At 39.8% G+C, this 18,014-nt stretch overlaps 2 protein-coding genes across 4 annotated transcripts in view; one reads left to right on the top strand and one right to left on the bottom strand.

Annotated features, from left to right (window-relative positions):
* otofa (otoferlin a) overlaps positions 1-5,551 on the top strand; it is a 134,582-nt gene extending 129,031 nt beyond the window's left edge. For 2 of the 3 annotated variants that reach the window (XM_084737213.1, XM_084737212.1), the window contains one exon: positions 971-2,038. In XM_084737213.1, coding sequence (XP_084593339.1) covers positions 971-1,151 — 181 coding nt within the window. In that variant the 3' untranslated portion in view covers positions 1,152-2,038. Of the gene's footprint in view, positions 1-970; positions 2,039-5,253 lie in introns of those variants that run through there. The other variant, XM_084737211.1, reaches the window with a different exon arrangement.
* A 1,024-nt stretch (positions 5,552-6,575) lies between these two features.
* On the bottom strand, positions 6,576-17,742 carry drc1 (dynein regulatory complex subunit 1 homolog (Chlamydomonas)). The gene is made up of 16 exons (XM_084737080.1): positions 17,737-17,742; positions 16,591-16,660; positions 13,649-13,719; positions 13,290-13,412; positions 11,662-11,789; positions 11,308-11,491; positions 11,020-11,157; positions 10,589-10,675; positions 10,328-10,450; positions 9,361-9,488; positions 9,025-9,159; positions 8,490-8,907; positions 7,553-7,822; positions 7,284-7,411; positions 6,985-7,137; positions 6,576-6,777 (listed from the first exon to the last, which is right to left on the bottom strand). The coding sequence occupies exons 1-16, from the start codon at positions 17,740-17,742 to the stop codon at positions 6,576-6,578; spliced, it is 2,364 nt and encodes a 787-aa protein (XP_084593206.1).
* Positions 17,743-18,014: the final 272 nt, after the last annotated feature.

The following is an 18,014-nucleotide window of genomic DNA, read 5'->3' as shown; positions in this document are numbered from 1 at the left end:
TTTTTCTGTCTGTCATGCATGTAAAGGTACAAATGGCTTACTGTGTGTTGATAATGACATGATACATACCACAAGTTGAACTGTACTAATGTATATAAATAAACCAAAATACAACTAAAGAAGAAATCTGCAATATATTTACTATCATAAATTATACTTGCTTTTCCGACAACAATATATAACATTTAATAAATTGTTTACCTGTTTCATCTTAATTAGAGTTCAAATTAATACTGAATGTCTGCAGAATGAGTAAGTGTCTGTTTATGAGTTGCAGGAAATTATTAATAATCTTTTAGAAGGAGTAGATGTTTATAACAGTTAAATTCAGCAATATGTTAATGGAGTCTGGCAGGCAGTGAGACAGGCAGTCACTGGAGGAGGACTTATGGTTGCTTGTTATTGTGAAATTGCAATGTTGCACTCGTCTTGCACTCCTGCAGTGTTCCTGCAGCCTGCCTGAGCAGGGAGACACAGCTCGCTTTAACTGTAGTCTATATTTTAAATAAGACTTTAACCTGTTTAATATACCATCTATGGTTCCAGCTCACTCTTTGGATTGTTATAGTCTTTTTTGGATGTTGCTCCTTTAGATAATTGACAATCAGAAAGATTAATAACCTCAGAGGTGTCTGGTTATACATCAGTGTCTGGAGCTGTTGGTCAATCATCAATCCATCCATTGTTATCAACACCTTCATTGTGCTGATGTTTTTATTGTCCAGCTTCACTCTGTGCTGTGATCTTTTGCTCCTCTGAAACATTAGATTGATAGAAACGTGGGTTGTGAGCATGCTGTAGTGAAAAAGAAATCTCATAAATGCAACTTACTAACCACTAACGCCAGCTTTCTCTCTCCTCCCATGTTTCATCCCATTTCTCTCCCCCCTTTCTCCATCCACCCTTCATAACCTCGCTCCTCCGTCCACCTGCATGCCTCCTTCACCGGCCTTTTCCCTTCCTCCTCCAGTCGCCCAGACACCACCTTCCTGTGGTTCCTGAGCCCGCTGAAAGCCATCCGCTACCTGATCTGCAACCGCTACAAGTGGCTGATCATCAAGATCGTGCTGGCCCTGCTGCTGCTCATCATGCTGGGCCTCTTCCTCTACAGCATGCCGGGCTACCTGGTCAAGAAGCTGCTGGGGGCCTGAGAGGCTGCTGGGAGGACTGGGAGGGGGGGGGTGGCCAGCCGCATAGATGGAAAGAAAAGACGGATGGATGGGGGTGACGAGAACGAGGCGTGTAACCCGCAGGAAGGGAGGCAGAGGGAGGGTCTGATCGTCGTAAAACAGCTCGCCACCCTCCACCTTAGCTCCGAGGAGAGAGGCAGGCAGACACCACCTCAAATGACTTCCTCCCCACTTTCCCCCCTCAACTCATGAGAAACACCGTCTCCCCCCTCTGTCCAATCTGCAGCAAGCCTAACAAATCTAACGCACAGTAGTATCTGGACTCCATCCTTGAACTGACTCAAAAGCAATCATTTGCCACACAGTAACCCCTTCCTCTTCTTCTTTCCAAGCAATGTTACATGACGACGAATGTTTCTTTATGTTTATACAGCTTGTTAAGCTAAATCAGAGTGTTGTGTTCGTGGTCAGACGATTGCATGGACGTTCATTTCAAGTGATGCTATGAGATCTCCCATTACTGCTACACTGTCTGCTGTTGATTTAGGTAAATAGGGAAGAGATGAACAATTTTTTTTGGCAGCACTTTGCTTTAAGAGATAGTTCAGATTTCTTGAAGCGGGGCTGTATGAGGTGCTTATCCACAGTCAGTGTATTTCCTACAGTAGATGCTGGTTAGTAGCTATCAGATCGGAGAGGTAGCAGGAGTTAAGCAATGTACGAACGGAAGAAGCTGAACAATGTGCTGCTGTGGAGAGGGTCAAAATGTATTTAAGGCAAACCTAAAAAAGGTCCACCTAAGAGTAGTTGCTTTACTCTGCTGTCAGACAGTATTTTCTGACAGGAAACCACTGTTATATAAGTCAAATCATTCACTCACTTGTTGGAATTATCACGTTATTGCTGCGCTGAAAATGTTCAAACATTACTGCTACACACACTGATTATAAATAAGACAACAGTAAAACAGTAAAAAAGCAGTAATGTGGGAGAGCTTTGAGTTCAGTAAAGGGTCGAGTTAAGTGGGTTAGTCTGGTAAACATTTCATCTCGACACAGGAGCTGCTCATTTACCACTGCTTCAGTCAGTAAGTTTGTGTTACTGTGTGACTTCTGTGTTTTCAAGATTAGATTTTGATCCATCAAAGCCACATACTAACACTAACTGACTGAGGCAGCTGTAGAAGAGCAGCTCTCGTTTTTTGTAATGTAATATTACTGTTTTTGCCAAAGGAGTCTGGTGGCTTTGGAAACGGTGATATCTGGTTCACATAACAGCGGTTTCCTGTCCCAAAAGGCTGCCTGACAGCAAAGTAAAGCAATGAAAATATTCTAAATATAGTGTAGACTTAAAATGATGATAAAATATGTTTTTTTTTTCTGCTGACCCTTTCCACAGCAGTCCTTTGCTTAGTTTTCCTCCTGCTGCGTCTCCAAACTGGGAACAAACACCATCTACTGTTGGTGTTACACTGATTATGGATAAGTACCTCATAAAAACTCTGAACTATCCCTTTAACCCCCCTTTTCCTTATTCAGCATAACACTATATAAACATTTAACAAACTGTTTCCTGTATAACACGCTATAATACAGTTGTAAGCAGATGTAAGAACATTTTAAGTGTTTAGTAAAACACAGAACTGGTCAATAATTATAACTTCTCCTGTGAAAACATGTTTTATATTATTACATCACTGTTTTACTATATTGTCATTCATCATGTGTTTATACACTAACCAGCCTCCACTTATGAGTTATAGTTGTTGACAAATACATTAAATAACACTTACATCAGCTTACAACTATATTATCATTAATTCAGTGTTTATATTTTGCTCAGAAATGCTGATTAGGGTGTTAAAGCAAAGTGTTACCTTACGTTTCTTTTTTTTTTTTTTTTAATTACTATAGCTCTTGCAGTCTTTGCACACTTCAAGAATAACAATGAAGAAACAAAAATAAAGATGTCTATTTTCCTAATGAAATCCAATGAGACAGAGAACAAGATGACTTCAAAATAAATAAAATAATTATCAAGCTTTCTACAGGGTTTAGTTCAGCCGCAATGCTAAATGTTTAATCTCTTGGATCAAAGCAACCGTGTCAGACTTCGATCGAACAATATTTGCAAATGATAATTATTAAAAAAAATGGTTTTATCCCAGTTCTCATTATGTGGATCAGTTCTCTTAACTCTCTTCAGTTCACTGTCTTACCGATAAACTCCTCACAGGAGAATAAAACAAATTATTTGCAAATATCATTTGATCAAGTCTGATTGAAAAGTCCTCAAAAGCAACAAATACTTAAAAGGTAATTACTGTTTTCTACCCAAAATGTAGACTTATATGTCAATATGCATGCATCATTGTGATACCTGACCACAGAGGTCATGTGTGTTGGCATGACTGTCTTTCCAGCTCGACACAAACCAAATCACCAACAATCCTGTTATCTTTAACATTACAGATAATGTGGGGAACATGATTAAAGTGCACTTGAGTGGAGTGGTAAAAAAAAAAAAGGAGGTCAGAAATCTGGCCGCAGCTCCGTATCAGGTGGCGTTGTTTGCAGTGTCCGTTACTCCCTTTCAAATTTGCCTGTGATTGACCTCATTTGTGTTGCAGTCTTTGTTTGTGATTATGTGTTTCACCAGTTACAGAGCTATTGTTTGCACTAAACTTGCCTGTTTTTACAATGAATTTGTGTTTATATATTTGTTGAAATGTGTGCAATATTTACTTTCTGTCTGTTTTGGCAATTTGAAATAAATTCAATACCATGGACAACACGTTTGAGATTGTTAAAGCAGCTATTATCAATATATAAATATTAACAATGGATCACATGACTACTTGTATCTGTAAGAGGTCACATGTAGTGATGAACCCAGATAATTGCAACAGACTCTGCTGTTCCCTTTCGTTTTACCGCAAAGATTTGAAGGACTTAAGCAATTAATTTTCCTTAATAGCTGCATTCAAGCTCATCTAAAATGGTTCTCCGGTTAGAGACACAGATACAGAAGCAGATGTCTTGATTCTGCTCAAACTTTAATGATGCTCAGCACAGTTACAGCTTTCTATATGTAGGAATGTGTATCTTTAATAATAATCACGATAGTAAACAATTGTGAGCCAGTAAAAACAACACAAATGCATACAAACTGCCACATCAGGTTTGTTTGCTTAGGTCACATCCACTGTAACTTTAAAGCAGTTTTTAGCTCATTGCATCATTTTCTGCAAAAGCTAACAAACAAACTCTTCAAGTCCCACTTTACGTTCGCTTCCGACACCAAATGGCAAAGTTAAGGCCTAGCATGTGAATACGGTGGAGCTTTTAGCAGCTAAAGAGCACGTACCATTTTGGAACCATCCTGTCCAACCACAGACAACAACAGTCACTGGTACTTGATGAGTTTTACTGTTGACGCATGCAACAACATTCAGGAACATTTCTGTATTGCAGCTTTTCACACATGGCATGGCGATGCTGGAATAGATGGGCTGAGGGACGGTCCAGCAGATGGCAGTAATCCAAAACTTATGGATGCAACTGCCATAAAACTCAGTGGAAGAAGAAGATTTTGCACGACCAAAACACATCAGCATTCAATAACATTAAAAGTAACACTAAAAGAAACTAAAAGAAGGTAGATGTGACCCTTTACATGCTTGTCCCTGCCTATAATGGCATTTTCCCAGAATTTCTGGCAGGTCTTCAGGAGGGAAGTCAGGGAAACAGAGTTCCCTGCTCCTGTTCACACATGACCTCATGCTGGAAATGTTCCTGAACATTTCAAGGATAGATTGCACGCATGAAAGGGGCTGGTGACAAATGCCTTTGAAGTGGGAGGGGTTTCCCATAGACATAGTATAAGTAGACACCATAATGGCCTTTTGAAGTTAAGATTTTTCCTAACATCCTGCATGTAAATCATGAGCTTTTAAGAATAACATGACTCACTGAAATCAGTTGAGAAATAAACGTTATAGTGTTATTTATTCAGAAAAAGTTGGAGAGATACCAGTTTATTTCTTCGAATGACGTACTGTTCAGTGTTCTTTTCATGGAAACAGTGGGTCACTGCTGTTTTATCTCTGAATCTCTGTGTGCAGTCGTCCCAGTGGCAGCATGTCGTGGCTGCTGAGCCCGGTGAGGACGGCGTGTATCCTGGCCTGGAGGCACTACAGGCTGCACTGTGTGGTGCTGCTGGCTGCTGTGCTGGGCCTGCTCTTCCTCGCTCTGCTCTTCTTCTCCCTGCCATCAGAGCTCAGCCACAAGCTCTTCAACTCTGCTGGATGATCACTGTACAATATGTCTGTGTACTACTGTGTGTACATGTTGTATCCCACAGGAACTGTTCTATGTCTTACTGATGCTACAGTTAGTTGTCCTACCTATTTTTTTCTTTTGGGGCTGTAAAAATAAAACATGCAAACAAACATGAGTTTAAAGAGGTTTTTATTTCATAGTGAATAAATTCTTTTACAAGTACTCTGATGATACCACATACACACACTCTCCCAGTTGTGCTTATCCTTGTTGAGTCTGGATCAGGGCATCTCCGACTCTGTGCCGACCTATCAGAGAATCAGATGTCAGACTGTTGATGACAGAGAAGAAGCACATTCGTCTCTCTCTTACTAGATTTTAAAAGTATTATTTGAATACACTGACATTTATTTTGATTTGTGTTTAAACTGCTGATTGTCTGCTCAATTAACTGATTAAACTTTTGGGCGATAAAAGGTCAGAAAAATGTGCAAACCCCAATTCCAAAAAAGTTGGGATGGAAAATGTAAATAAAAGCATAATGCAAGAATTTGCAAATACTTTTCTACTTATATTCAGGGATAGACATTATATTTAGTGTTCAAACTGATTAACAGTTTTTGGTTTTGTAAATATACTCTCTACTAATTATTGAAGTTTAACAGTTATGACTCTCTGTCATTGTATTTTGCACTTCATAATGCACCACACAGGTCAGTCCAGTGCCTGAACTCTTTTACTACTTACTGTACTGTTGTAACACAATGTGTCTTGACATTGTCATACTAAAATAAGCAGGGATGTCCCTGAAAAGACATCGTCTGGATGGCAGCAGAAACATATACATACCATTCCTGTGTGCATCTACGTCTATAAATATCTTACTTTGGTCAACCAACAGTCCAAAACCCAACAATATTCAGTTTGTGACTCAAATATGACAAAGAAGAGGAAAATCTCTACATTTAAGAAGCTGGAAACAGAAAATCTGCGGCATTTTTATTTTAAAAATGATTTACTGTCAGAATTATTTGTTAAAATTGTTAATTTTCTGTTGATTGACAAACTGATTCATAAATAAAGTTTTAGATTATATCCATATAAATAAAAATACTGCATTATACTATTACATTATGCACATTACTTTACTTTGCTTTTTTCTAGACTATCGGAGGAATTCCTCTACCCTCATATCTGGAAAACAGTGTGACACGTACAAGACAACTCTAACGAAGAAATAAAACAAACAGACACATACTTGTACTTTTGACTTGAGCAACTGTTGCAGCAGCATCCTCAGCTCTTTGTTCTGCTGCTCCAGACTCTGAGTCTCAGGGACGAGTTCGGAGATCTCTGTCAGGACCGCACTGGGAACACAAGAAGAAAATTAATAAATAAATAAAAAAATTTGCTCTGTGCTCATTTGACCAGAAAGACACAAGTTATCTTATAAACAAATTCAACAAAAAAACAATAAGAGGTTAAAAAAAAAGAAAGAAAGAAAAAAAGCAGTTTGTTCTTTCTATTTTATCCATTAAGTACTCGTAGTTGTAGTACTCTTAGTTGTTACTCACTGGTATTGCTTTAGCGTGTTTTCCACTGTGTCCCAGAGTTTCAGTTTGTCCTCAGAGATCACGTTGCCCATACTGTCCCAGTAGGCTTCGTCCTGTGATGAGTCCCGGACTTCTAACTGCTGAAAGCTGTCACATTTGCGGGCTGAGCTCTCCCTTAGGAAGAACCAGGAACACATCAGCATCACATACTCATACTTTGTCAGGCATGACTTGATATATTTAAACAATACATAATTATGAGTAATCCTAAGCTTATATACATAAATGAGTGTAGGTGATTTCAGTAAACGTGGTCTTACCTGGACTTTGTGAGCTGCTCAAGGAAACTTTTTAGTGCGGGCACAAAATAGTTAGAATCAATGAGTTCAGGGTTGGTCTCCACTTCCTCTGCCTTGTTACTGGATTCAGTCAACTCAGCACAAACACCCTGCAGGCAGACAAAACACAGACAGAAGATGCAGAGGCAGTAACTGTCTAATTTCAATCACCTCGTTTGTCAAAGACTCAAGGCCATATACACAAGCTGATGTCCAACTGGAAAAATCTTTAACGAGGCATCTACACGTACACTGCATCTCTGTCCCTCCGTCTGCTCCCTCTGCTGGTCTCTGTACGTCATTAAGAAATGAGCCAACCTGGGCACATCCTCTTCTTCGAGGCCAAAAGCCTGGAAGAGACGACAACAGGTCTGGTTGTTCAGGATTTGCTCCATAACAATACACTGATGCATTACACTACATAAACTCACAGAAAGGAGAGAGCTCAGTTTCACAATGGTCTGTTCGTCCTTCTCAAGGGGAGCCAGCAGGTCCAGGAGTTTATCATCCAACAGGAAGCCCTGAGATCACAAGACGGCAAGATGCTTGTCAAACAATTTGATAGTATTGCTTTTGGCACCCTTGTGACTTATACTCAATAGCTTCACAGCATAATATTAGCATTTTGACTGAGGGAAGCTTCATTGCACAGATGAAACTAATTTACTCTTCCTTACTTTGACTCTGCACACACACACACACACAACTTTCACAAACACACACAAACAACTCCAGCCTGCAGAGAGGGCCCTTCAATTAACCTACGGCTCTTCTACAGGCTTCACAGCAGCAATTTGGGGAACATTAAAAACCATCTAGAAAATTGCAGCTAACATGCAACTTAATCAGCTGCTGTAGTCTCCCTTCAAAGCTGAATCAGCTGACAGCAGAAACAACCAGATCTGGTGTATGAAGACATAACAATACAAGTAAAAAGTAAAGTTTAAAACAATAATCTGGTACCCTTATGTACACTGAATCTTCCTGTTCATACTGGCCATCAAATAAACACCTTCATGAAGCGCGTCATGCATGTACGTGATGAGGGACTAAATCCACGGCTGCCATTCCATGCAAAATTATATTCCAAAGCATCTGAAGTCGATATGAGGCTTCAGCGTTCTGAGTTACTTAAAATGAGGGGACATCTTCCAAAGTTACAGTAAGGTCATTTAAATACAATCCTACCGCCTCATCGCACAGCAGCTCCATCACTTTCTTCACTGTTTCCATCGGCAACTTCCCCTCCTCCACCTCTGCACCGCTCTCACTCTGCAACACTGTCTTTTCCTCGTACATTTCCGTGTCCGTGCTTTCAGTGTCAGTCTTCAGCCTGGGCCCAACTGAGACGTCACTACGCTGTAGAACCTGCCTGGTTTGAAACGACTGGACGGGGGCTTGGCGGGCGGGCCTCAACGCCTGTTTCTGAGGCTGGATGGGACCAGAGAGCTCCATGAACGCCATGAGAGGACGCTTCCACGCTAAACCAAGGTGCTTGCAGATTAGCGAGTCAATGACCAAAGCTCTCTCCACAAGTTCCTTCACCTCTGCTTCAATCATTAGCCACATCTCCTCAAATTTTAGAACATCAACGACTGCAAAATACCTGCATGAAATGAAGGAGGGGTGGAGGTGCAAAGAAAAGAGAAGAAGAAAAGATTCAGGTATAAGAAGTAAACAATCGAACAGTGTTACTTTAAACTGAGGAACGATTATGACTCACTTGATTCTCTTCTGAATGCGTTCATATTGATCGATTTCGCGCTTGTATTCGTCAGAAAGACGCTTGCTCTTCTTTTTCAACTGTTTGGCCTGTATGGCATACTCAGCCTGCAATTTTTTCAAATCTGCCTGCAGACTGAAACAAAGACAGATAAACAGAGAATAAATTAAAGTGATGGTTTAGATTATGTGTGCGGTTGTATGAAGTACTACAATACAACCCCACTTCAAATAATCCTAATTATCCCTTTAAATTTAACAGTGTGTTCTGTGAGTGTGTGTGAGAGAGAGAGAGAGAGAGGGAGAGAGGGAGGGAGAGAAAGTAAATCTGTGCTACCTGGTCATTCTGTTCTTTATGTAGACCAGGCTGATTTTCTGCATTCCGTCAACACTGGACTGCAAGTTTTGTTTTATATTTTTCATCATCGTCTCGGCCTTTACCTCTTGATATTCCTTGTCCAGAACCTACAGAGGCAACAATGGGACTTTCAAAACCGGGGGTTTGTTTTTGTTAAATGGTGAAACATTCAAAACATTTTAATTCTCTGCAAGCAAGCAATGAACTGCTGTTGACAGGGTCAGCAATAACAGGTATTTTAGCCACTTAAAAGCCCCATGTAAAAAAAAAAAAAAACTTAAATAATATATATATGTATATATAATTTTAAGTGTGCTCTATATTTAGAATCACTGCTTTACTTTGCCATCAGACAGCCTTTTCTAATGAGAAACCATTGTACGAGTCAAATATTGCTCTCTCCAAACCAACTAAACTCCAAAGGTAAAATCAATCATTTTACCCATGGAGAACGCAGAAGTTGCTAAACTACCACTGCCTCAATCTGTTGAGTTGTGTGTTTCTGCGGGGCTTCTACCCTTTTTAAAACACCAAAGTCACACAATAACACAAACAAACTAGTCAACAGATGCAGTGGTAGACGGACAACTCCACGAGGTAAAATAACTATTTTTCCATCAGAAGTCTATTTGGCTTTAAAGTTTTAAATTTGAACTGATTTAACTTTTTTTTTTTTTTAGGTCAACCTTTTTTAAGTGTCTAAAATGCCTTTTGTTGCCGACCCTGTCCACAGCAGTTCATTACTTTCCTTCCATGTTGGTATTCCTGGCACTGGAGGCGTACCAACCACCATCCACTATGACTGATTATCTATAAGTTCCTCATGTGGCTCATACATCAAATAATCTGAATTGTCCCTTTAATATCAAAGGGAGGTTATGGGTTCATTAGCAGCATAAGAGAATAAAAGCTATTGATTGGGGTGCATGTTGATATCTGTGCAAACCTGAAGCTGTTTAGTCTGTTCGATGTGGTTGCAATACTGGGTGGCGGCTGTTTCTATCATCCCATTGTAAAATAACTCCTCGGACTCCGCCACAGTCTTCTGCCTCTGCGCCAGCCACTCCAGCTAGAAACAGATTATATATCATTAGACACAGAGCTGGTATGTGTAAGATATAACATATGATCAAAGATGAAAGAAGACGGAGTGCTGAGTCTGCATGTGTGAGTGCGTGGGTGTCGTTTTTATTTCAGTTCTCCTGACCTCTTTATCCAGAAGTTCCTTCATCTGCTGTTCCCATTCGGTCTTGTCTCTGGTGAGTAAGATTTCACTTTCCTGTTGATAAATTCTCTACCAACAAGACAAGTGCAAAAGTAAAAATGACAACAATGGCATGAACAAGAGGAATAGCGGTACATGAATTATGTATGTGTTATATTATGTTTCTTTTTTAAACATTTTGTAAGAACTGTAGAAACACTTGGCACTCAAAATATTATAAATAGTGTACACTTAAACTGATTTTAGATGGGCCTTTTGTAGGTGGCTATCAAATGATTTACCGCTGACGGTGAAGCGACATATACTTTAGGTAACACTGACTATGGATAAGTACATCATACAACACCCCTTCAACAGACCCGAACTATCCCTTTAAAGCTGCTTGCTGCTTCTTGACCCATATCTGGTCGCACCTGAATCTGGGCCATCTCCTCTCTGTAGGCCTGTGTCAGGGTTTTGACCTGGTCCTCCATCCTCTCCATCATCAGGTCCAGCTCCTCCGCCTGCTTCTTCAGATCCTTCACATAGCGATCATCTCCCACCTTCAGCTCCTGTTCAGACAACATGCAGAAAGTGATCAAATTAATGGACAAGGCTGTCAGTCAACAACACAAAACCTTCTTATTTCTGTTTTATACATATTTTTATAGAAAGGCTCAGATATTTCTGGCTATTATAGATAGAGAGATTGATTAATTTACCTGCTGCAGGTCATTTATGAGTTTTTTCTTGTCTTCTATGAGAGCAGCACATAACTGCTGCTGGTTGTTCAGGGCCTCCTGCAGCTCCTGAGGGATCACCTTCTCTTTAGCCGTCGACCACCCTCTGGTGATCTCGTCAAACTTTTCCTGGCTAGATCTTAGATCATTCTCTAGCTGCTCCAGTCTGGACCGAGAAGAACAGACATGGTGGCAAACAGGAGGGAGGAAGGAAGAAAGTGTAAGGATGGTGTGGAGAATGTAGCCCCTTACATTTTTTAAGTATGCAATTTGTGTGACAGGGGTTGGTTTAGGAAAAATGTAAGGCTGTGATAAATGAAATAATCATGAAATTACCTGAGTCTGCGAGTGTTCTCCAACTCTGTCCTTCGCATCGACTCTTTGGTGTCGGCTGCAGTTAGGATGTTGGTGATCGATTTCTGCAGATCTCTCTGCAGGTCGATTATCCTCTGAGGAATGATCAGCTACCATAAAAGAGGACAGTTTCTAGTCATGTTGTGTCTCTGCTAATTAAGTTGAGATTTTATCTCTATGTAAATACAGATCAGGAAATAATAGAGATATAAACAATATAACCAGAAGCTATATTTCTCCAATACAACACTTAACATCACCCAGTTTTGGTGGTTTGGTGGTTTTTAACAATCATGTGTTTATGTTCAAGTGAGAGCTGTAGTTAAGGCATTTAAAATATGGTCTGGTTTTCTATAACGGGAGGCTGGCCTTCATATGGGAGGCTTCAAATCGTTTCAGGGGAGGCTCAGTGAATGGAAGTGGCAAAATATTACAATAGTTATCAAAAGACAATCACACAGAATCAACTGTAGAGATAGAGTTGATAGAGATTTACTGTTTTTATAACTTTTACGGTTAGAAACTAATAAATGCCTCTGAACAGACCTTTCTGGTGCATTTCATGTGTTCTGTTATATAAAACAGCAATATTAGGCTATCTTGGCTTAACTGTTCAGTGTTTATGAGATCAATACACATCCAGGAACTGGGGAAAACTAAGCAATTACAGTAAAGGGGAAGGGCAAGCTCTCTCTGAGGGAAGGTCCACAGTGTCAGACTCTGAAAACCTCTGGTTTACAGATCAGACAAACTGTGTTTTTATCTGGCAAAATGTTCGAGAGTCTGGGAAAATATACAAACACAAACAACAGAGCCCTCAGAAAACAATAATCATGGTTTTGTTGGGTTTGAAGCTAAGGCACTTTACATATTAAAATAATTAGTGACCACACTTTTAAAAGGAGGCCCTGAGAGTCAAGTGAGAAAGAAAAAAAAAACCTGGTGAATCATTTTTTTAGTCTGCTCTAAACTGTTTTCTCTAATGTTTATGACTTAAGAACAGGTGAAAAATTTGAGTTTTACAGGACAGTCTTTCTACAATGAGGATTCTGTTTTTCATCTGTAAGACAGGTGAAAAAAGTTTTGGCAGGTATGTTTTGTGTTTGTTGGCTGAATTGGACCACAACCCCATATTCAAGGTAGGACTAAAATCATTCATATATTTTATATGTACCAACTCTAACTACAAGGTACATATAAATTATGCATGTATGTATATATTATGCTGGCTTGTGTTTAAAGTACATGGAGAAATGAATGATTTTAGTCATATTTAGAACATGGGATACTGGTGTACTTTAGCCAAGTATGATGTTACTTTGCCATCTGGACACCTGTATCTTTGTGTTCTTTATATCATGGACCACAATGAAAATACTATAAGTCTTGGACATTTGTATATCTGTGTATGATTTGATATTGTTCTTCTTGATGTCAAATAAAGGTATTCTTAAAGTCAACTATGCTATATTTAAATTAATGCTTCAGGAATAATTTCAGAATTATTGTTCATCATTGGGAAGCATAATTAATCTGTAATAATTAATATGGTGATATTTTTTTAAGTGGGATAGTTAGTGGACACAGAAGGGTTTGGAAACTAAACAAACCTTTTCACCTTCCTCCACCTCTTCATCTTGAAGCTCGCTTTTTCTGTCCTTGAACTCCTCACTGGCCATCACGCTGGGGACTTTATCAACCTTCTGTGTGGAGATCCTGGAGGGCAAAGTACAAAATGTTAGGAGGCGTTAAACTAGTCTAAGCAAAAATAATCACGGATCAAACAATAGTGTTTTATTGAGCCAGTTATTATCAATATTATTACTACTAGAAAAACAGTCCATGCAGCGTGTAAAAAAAAAGGAAATCGGATTAATTATTTTCACTAACTAGCTTGTCGTTTGGCACTTTAACGGAAATTTCCACAGTATTTACCTACAGTAACTTTGAGCTAGCACAGCTAGCTTACCCCCCACTTAGCCTCCCGATATTCGGACAACACAGCGGGTTCAGACGCCTCTTCTGGATCCTTGTCAACTTCTTCCGTGTCAAAAATATATTGTGTAAAGATTACAGGTTACAGAAAATGCAAAATATTGTGGTGATGTAGATAGTGGGAAAAAAAATCAAGTCTGTACCGCCGCGGTCTGTTTGACAAACGTTGCTATGGCGACAGAGCCACCAGAGTGATGAGTGCTGCCTTCCAGTGCTCCTCGTAAATTCCAATGTTCGGCGCCATGGAAGTAAACAGGACTTGTGGAAAAAAATATATTGTGTTGTGTGTTATTTATGTCTGACCCTTACACGTTTAATACAGCAGTTTGTTACTACACACCTTTTCTAGTGACATAACTGCACACCTTTTCTACTATGTAAGGTTTTTATTTTGGCTTTGTATCTTAAATGCTCTAAACATCTGAATGACAACAATCTGTATATTTGTTGTTGACAGAAAGAAAATTTTGCGGTAGGAAAAAAGTAGTCTCAATGCAGAGACAGTGGGATCATTGAAATATCATACATGGCTTGGTGCTGCCATCTAGTGGAAGCATCCTGTATCCAAACCCAAGGAAAATAAAAACTAGAAGTAAGGGTCAGTTTCCAGGCTTCTCAGTGGTTATTAAAGTTTATACCACAAGGCAAATTTTGGACTATGCAGCACCAATGTTGTCTTCTTTTTCCAAAAACACTATTTTCTAGAAATTCTTTATTTTACTGGCAAGGTTCTATGATGGCCCTTAATTAGACAGCTTGCTCCAAAATCAAAAATACATAATTTTCCTTTTATTTTTAGTGCCATTTATCCATCTAGACTGTTTTGATGTGAGTTTCTAAGCTCTGGGAATATTGGCTATAGAGATGTCTGCCCTCTCTTTAATATAATGGGATTAAATGGCATTCAGGTTGTAGCCAAAAAAAAAAAAACTAGTCGGAGGGTTATAAGAGACTTTTTGTTATACATATATTACGTATTACAGTGTATTATGTCTGTTTAATGCTTGGCCTGGACAAAAAGTCAGACACTTTTTTTCACTTGAACATCTACTGCAATAAATGTTTTTGTTGGAAAAAATAAGAATCGTGTCAGACAATTGTGATCTCAGTTCTTAGTGAGAAAAAGCAATAATCATGCAACATTAATCTACTATCCACAATATCATTTAAAGACTCAGAAATCTCTGTATGTAAGGGGGAAGGCTGAAAAACCAATGCTGAAGGACTGTGACATTTGACACCCCCAAGTCAGCACCGTATTAAACAAACACATAACTGTATAAAGGATACTACACTGGCTCGGGAACACGAAAAGCGGAAAGTTCAAAAGCCAGTATCTGTGATGGTATGGGGGCGTATTAGGGCCCGTGGCATTATGGCTGACTGTCACATCTGTTAAGGCCCCATTAATGCTGAGAGGTTCATACAAGTTTTGGAGCAACATATGTTGATGACGTCTTTTTCCCTGCTTATTTCAGCAAGACAATGCCAAGACACATTCTGCATGTCTTACAACAGACTGCCGTCATAATGAAAGAGTTGAGGTACTAGACTGACCTGCCTGCAGTCCAGACCTGTCTCCCATTGAAAATGTGTGGCATGTTATAAAGAAAACCTGAGGTCATATATCAAGTAAGAATGGGAAAGAATTCCCAAACACTTACTGAGTGTTGTTAAAAGAAAAGGTGACGTAACATAGGGTGTATATTTACAAAAAACAGTAAAGTTAATCAGTTTGAACATTAAATATCTTGTCTTTGTACTGTATTCAAATAAATATAAGTCAAAAAAAGATTTGCAAATAATTGCATTGTTTAAATTTGCAAAACTTTTTCGGAATTGGGGTTTGTACTTTCCAGGCAAGACTTGAGTGATGTTCATGTACCTTTAACGTTATATTCAGAAGCTAACTTTAGGTGGCGCCACTGTCTTGTGATCAAACTCTGACTCAGGTTCCTCAATCAAATATCCTTGAAATGTTTCAGTTTTGAGAAACAGCATGTTTTAAACACATGCAGATTTTAGCAATCACAGCTCCCTCTCTGTGGCTCTCTCATGTGTTCTGTTCAAAAACAGAAACCCAGTGACTCACATGTGTAAACACTCCAGACTTTCTAATTCATGCGCGCACACACTCCACACAAATAATAAACGTCTTCTCAAGCTGATGACAAGATGGGCGCTCTCTGCTCGTCCACACAAACAGAGCCACACATGGGTCAGATGTTCCTGCCCTGTGGAGTGCCCCCTCACGCTTCCTGCCTGTTGGCAGCTCGCCCTCTCGCCCCGCGGGGCACCTCGCCGCTCTTTTGGCCTCAAGTGGCCTCAGTTGCTGCTGAGCCACAATGGATGTAAGTCAGCCAGCGAAGGTTTCTGACATATGATCCAGCATCTGTGATGTCACCAACAGCTGACTTGTCATAAGACCTTTGTGAGAGGGGGGAAGTGAGGGATGAATGAGGAGGAGAAGGCCTGCCTTATTTTCAACAGACCCTTAGCTGGAACGCTGAGTGCTGCTGAGATTACAAACTGAATGACTGCCATTAGAGAGTGATTCTATAATCTATCATAATACCATAAGCTAGGGATTGACAGACTTTGACCCCACTCGCAGGTGTATAATAAGCCCCATTCACTCTGCATACGAGGGTGCATGTGTGTGTGTGTGTCTGCTAATTCCTGCTCCCAGGGGCATATGTTTACTCCACGTTCAACAAAGCATCATATTCATTGCTCAGGGGTTGAGAGGTGCATAATCTAATCCTGACCTTCAGCCAGTTAACTAACTGACAGCTTAGAGTTCTGTTGGTGGTGGTGGGGGTTGCATAACAACTTAAGTCCTGACTAACAGTTTCTTAATATCGGCATAACGAAGGAGACATTCGCTGCTTCGCTGTGACATTGGGATGCACTGACTGTACAGAATGCAGAGGATGATTGTAAAGGACAGCAGGAAATTCGACGGCAACAATCCAGAGGGCGTGACCTGCCAAAGAACAAAACGGTCATTTAACGAGAATTAGATTCGATATACGAAAACCCGAAGGTCGGGTTCAGGAACAACGTGAAGCACATCGGCTCTTCTATCAAATATGAAATGTACTGGCCTTGTGTCAAGGTAACTTCAGCAGAGAGAAATATGTTTTTGCCATCTATTGCAAACAGGCACACAGTTTTAACCCCAACATTACCCTGTTGTATCTAAACGTTTAAATATTAAGAGAGTGAGAGGCAATGACAAACATGCAGATATGCACAGAGACAAAAAGGCTGTTACAGGGGGAAAATAAATCTATTCATATGTTTTCTGGATAATTGTTGCAGAAAATAAAATTATCTCAAGGTCTGTACAGTGGAGGCCACTTGCCAGTCTCTTACAGTCTTCAGTTTTCATTAGAAAAGCACTGAGGAAAGGTTTGTGTCATCGTTTAGCCACTCAAACATCAACAATCCTCAGTTCAGCTTCAGCATTCCTGCTTCACTCCCTCTTCAGCTTTTAAGAGTCAATTAATAAGTTCACATATTATGAAAGCTGAGAGCTTAAGAGAAAGAAATGAACGGCTGCACAATTTTAAAATAGCAATAAGTAACAATTGCACATTCAAAAACGAGTATTGCCGTCCAAACAACGAGTTGGAGTCAAAGACTAGTATATAAAATAGGTTAATATACAGTCTATGGTTGAAGCGAGTTGTTTCCCCTCACCCCCTCCTCCCCAGACTCAAGGAAGCTCAGACAGGCTGCAGGAGTGCAAGACCAGTGCAACATTACAATTTCCTCCACTGTAAATTGATCAGCTTTTTATAACTGTTAATTGTCTGTCAGTGTAAAAAATAAGTCTGTTACCCTAATAAATTTGGGATGTATTCATGTATTTCATGGACACTGTACCTCTGTAATGAAGCATAGCATTGTATTGTGTGAATTTTTTTTGCAAGCTCCCATGAGCCACCTAAAGCGAGGTGCTGGGCCGAGCCTTGAGTTTGACACGTGCCTTAGATTGAGACATTTTAAATCTACAGAGGGTGTGGGTCTTCTTCCATGGAGGCCGCGATCTTGCACCGCCATGTTTCGAGAGGGTCTTTCATGTTTTTTTGCAAGTTTTCTCTCCACTATAATTTCTCCTATACTTGGAAGAGGAGAAAAAGCTGAGGTGTTTGCCAACGGGCGAATTTTGGGGCGGTGTCCGTTAGCAAAAAGTGTCTTAAATGCAGCCTCTTGTTAACCTTTATTTTTCTTTATTCTTTATTCCTGGGGTCTGCCAATCTGCTTCTCCATCCCCTAGTAGCAGCGGGTAGTGCAGAGACAGAGCGGGTGTTTAGTTAAATACGTTAGTCTAG

The sequence above is a fragment of the Lutjanus erythropterus genome, chromosome 15, assembly GCF_056507025.1.
Source record: "Lutjanus erythropterus isolate fLutEry1 chromosome 15, fLutEry1.hap2, whole genome shotgun sequence".
Classification (NCBI taxonomy): Eukaryota; Metazoa; Chordata; class Actinopteri; order Lutjaniformes; family Lutjanidae; genus Lutjanus; species Lutjanus erythropterus.
Note: the sequence above shows the minus strand (reverse complement) of the source record. Positions and strands in the feature narration are given on the sequence as shown.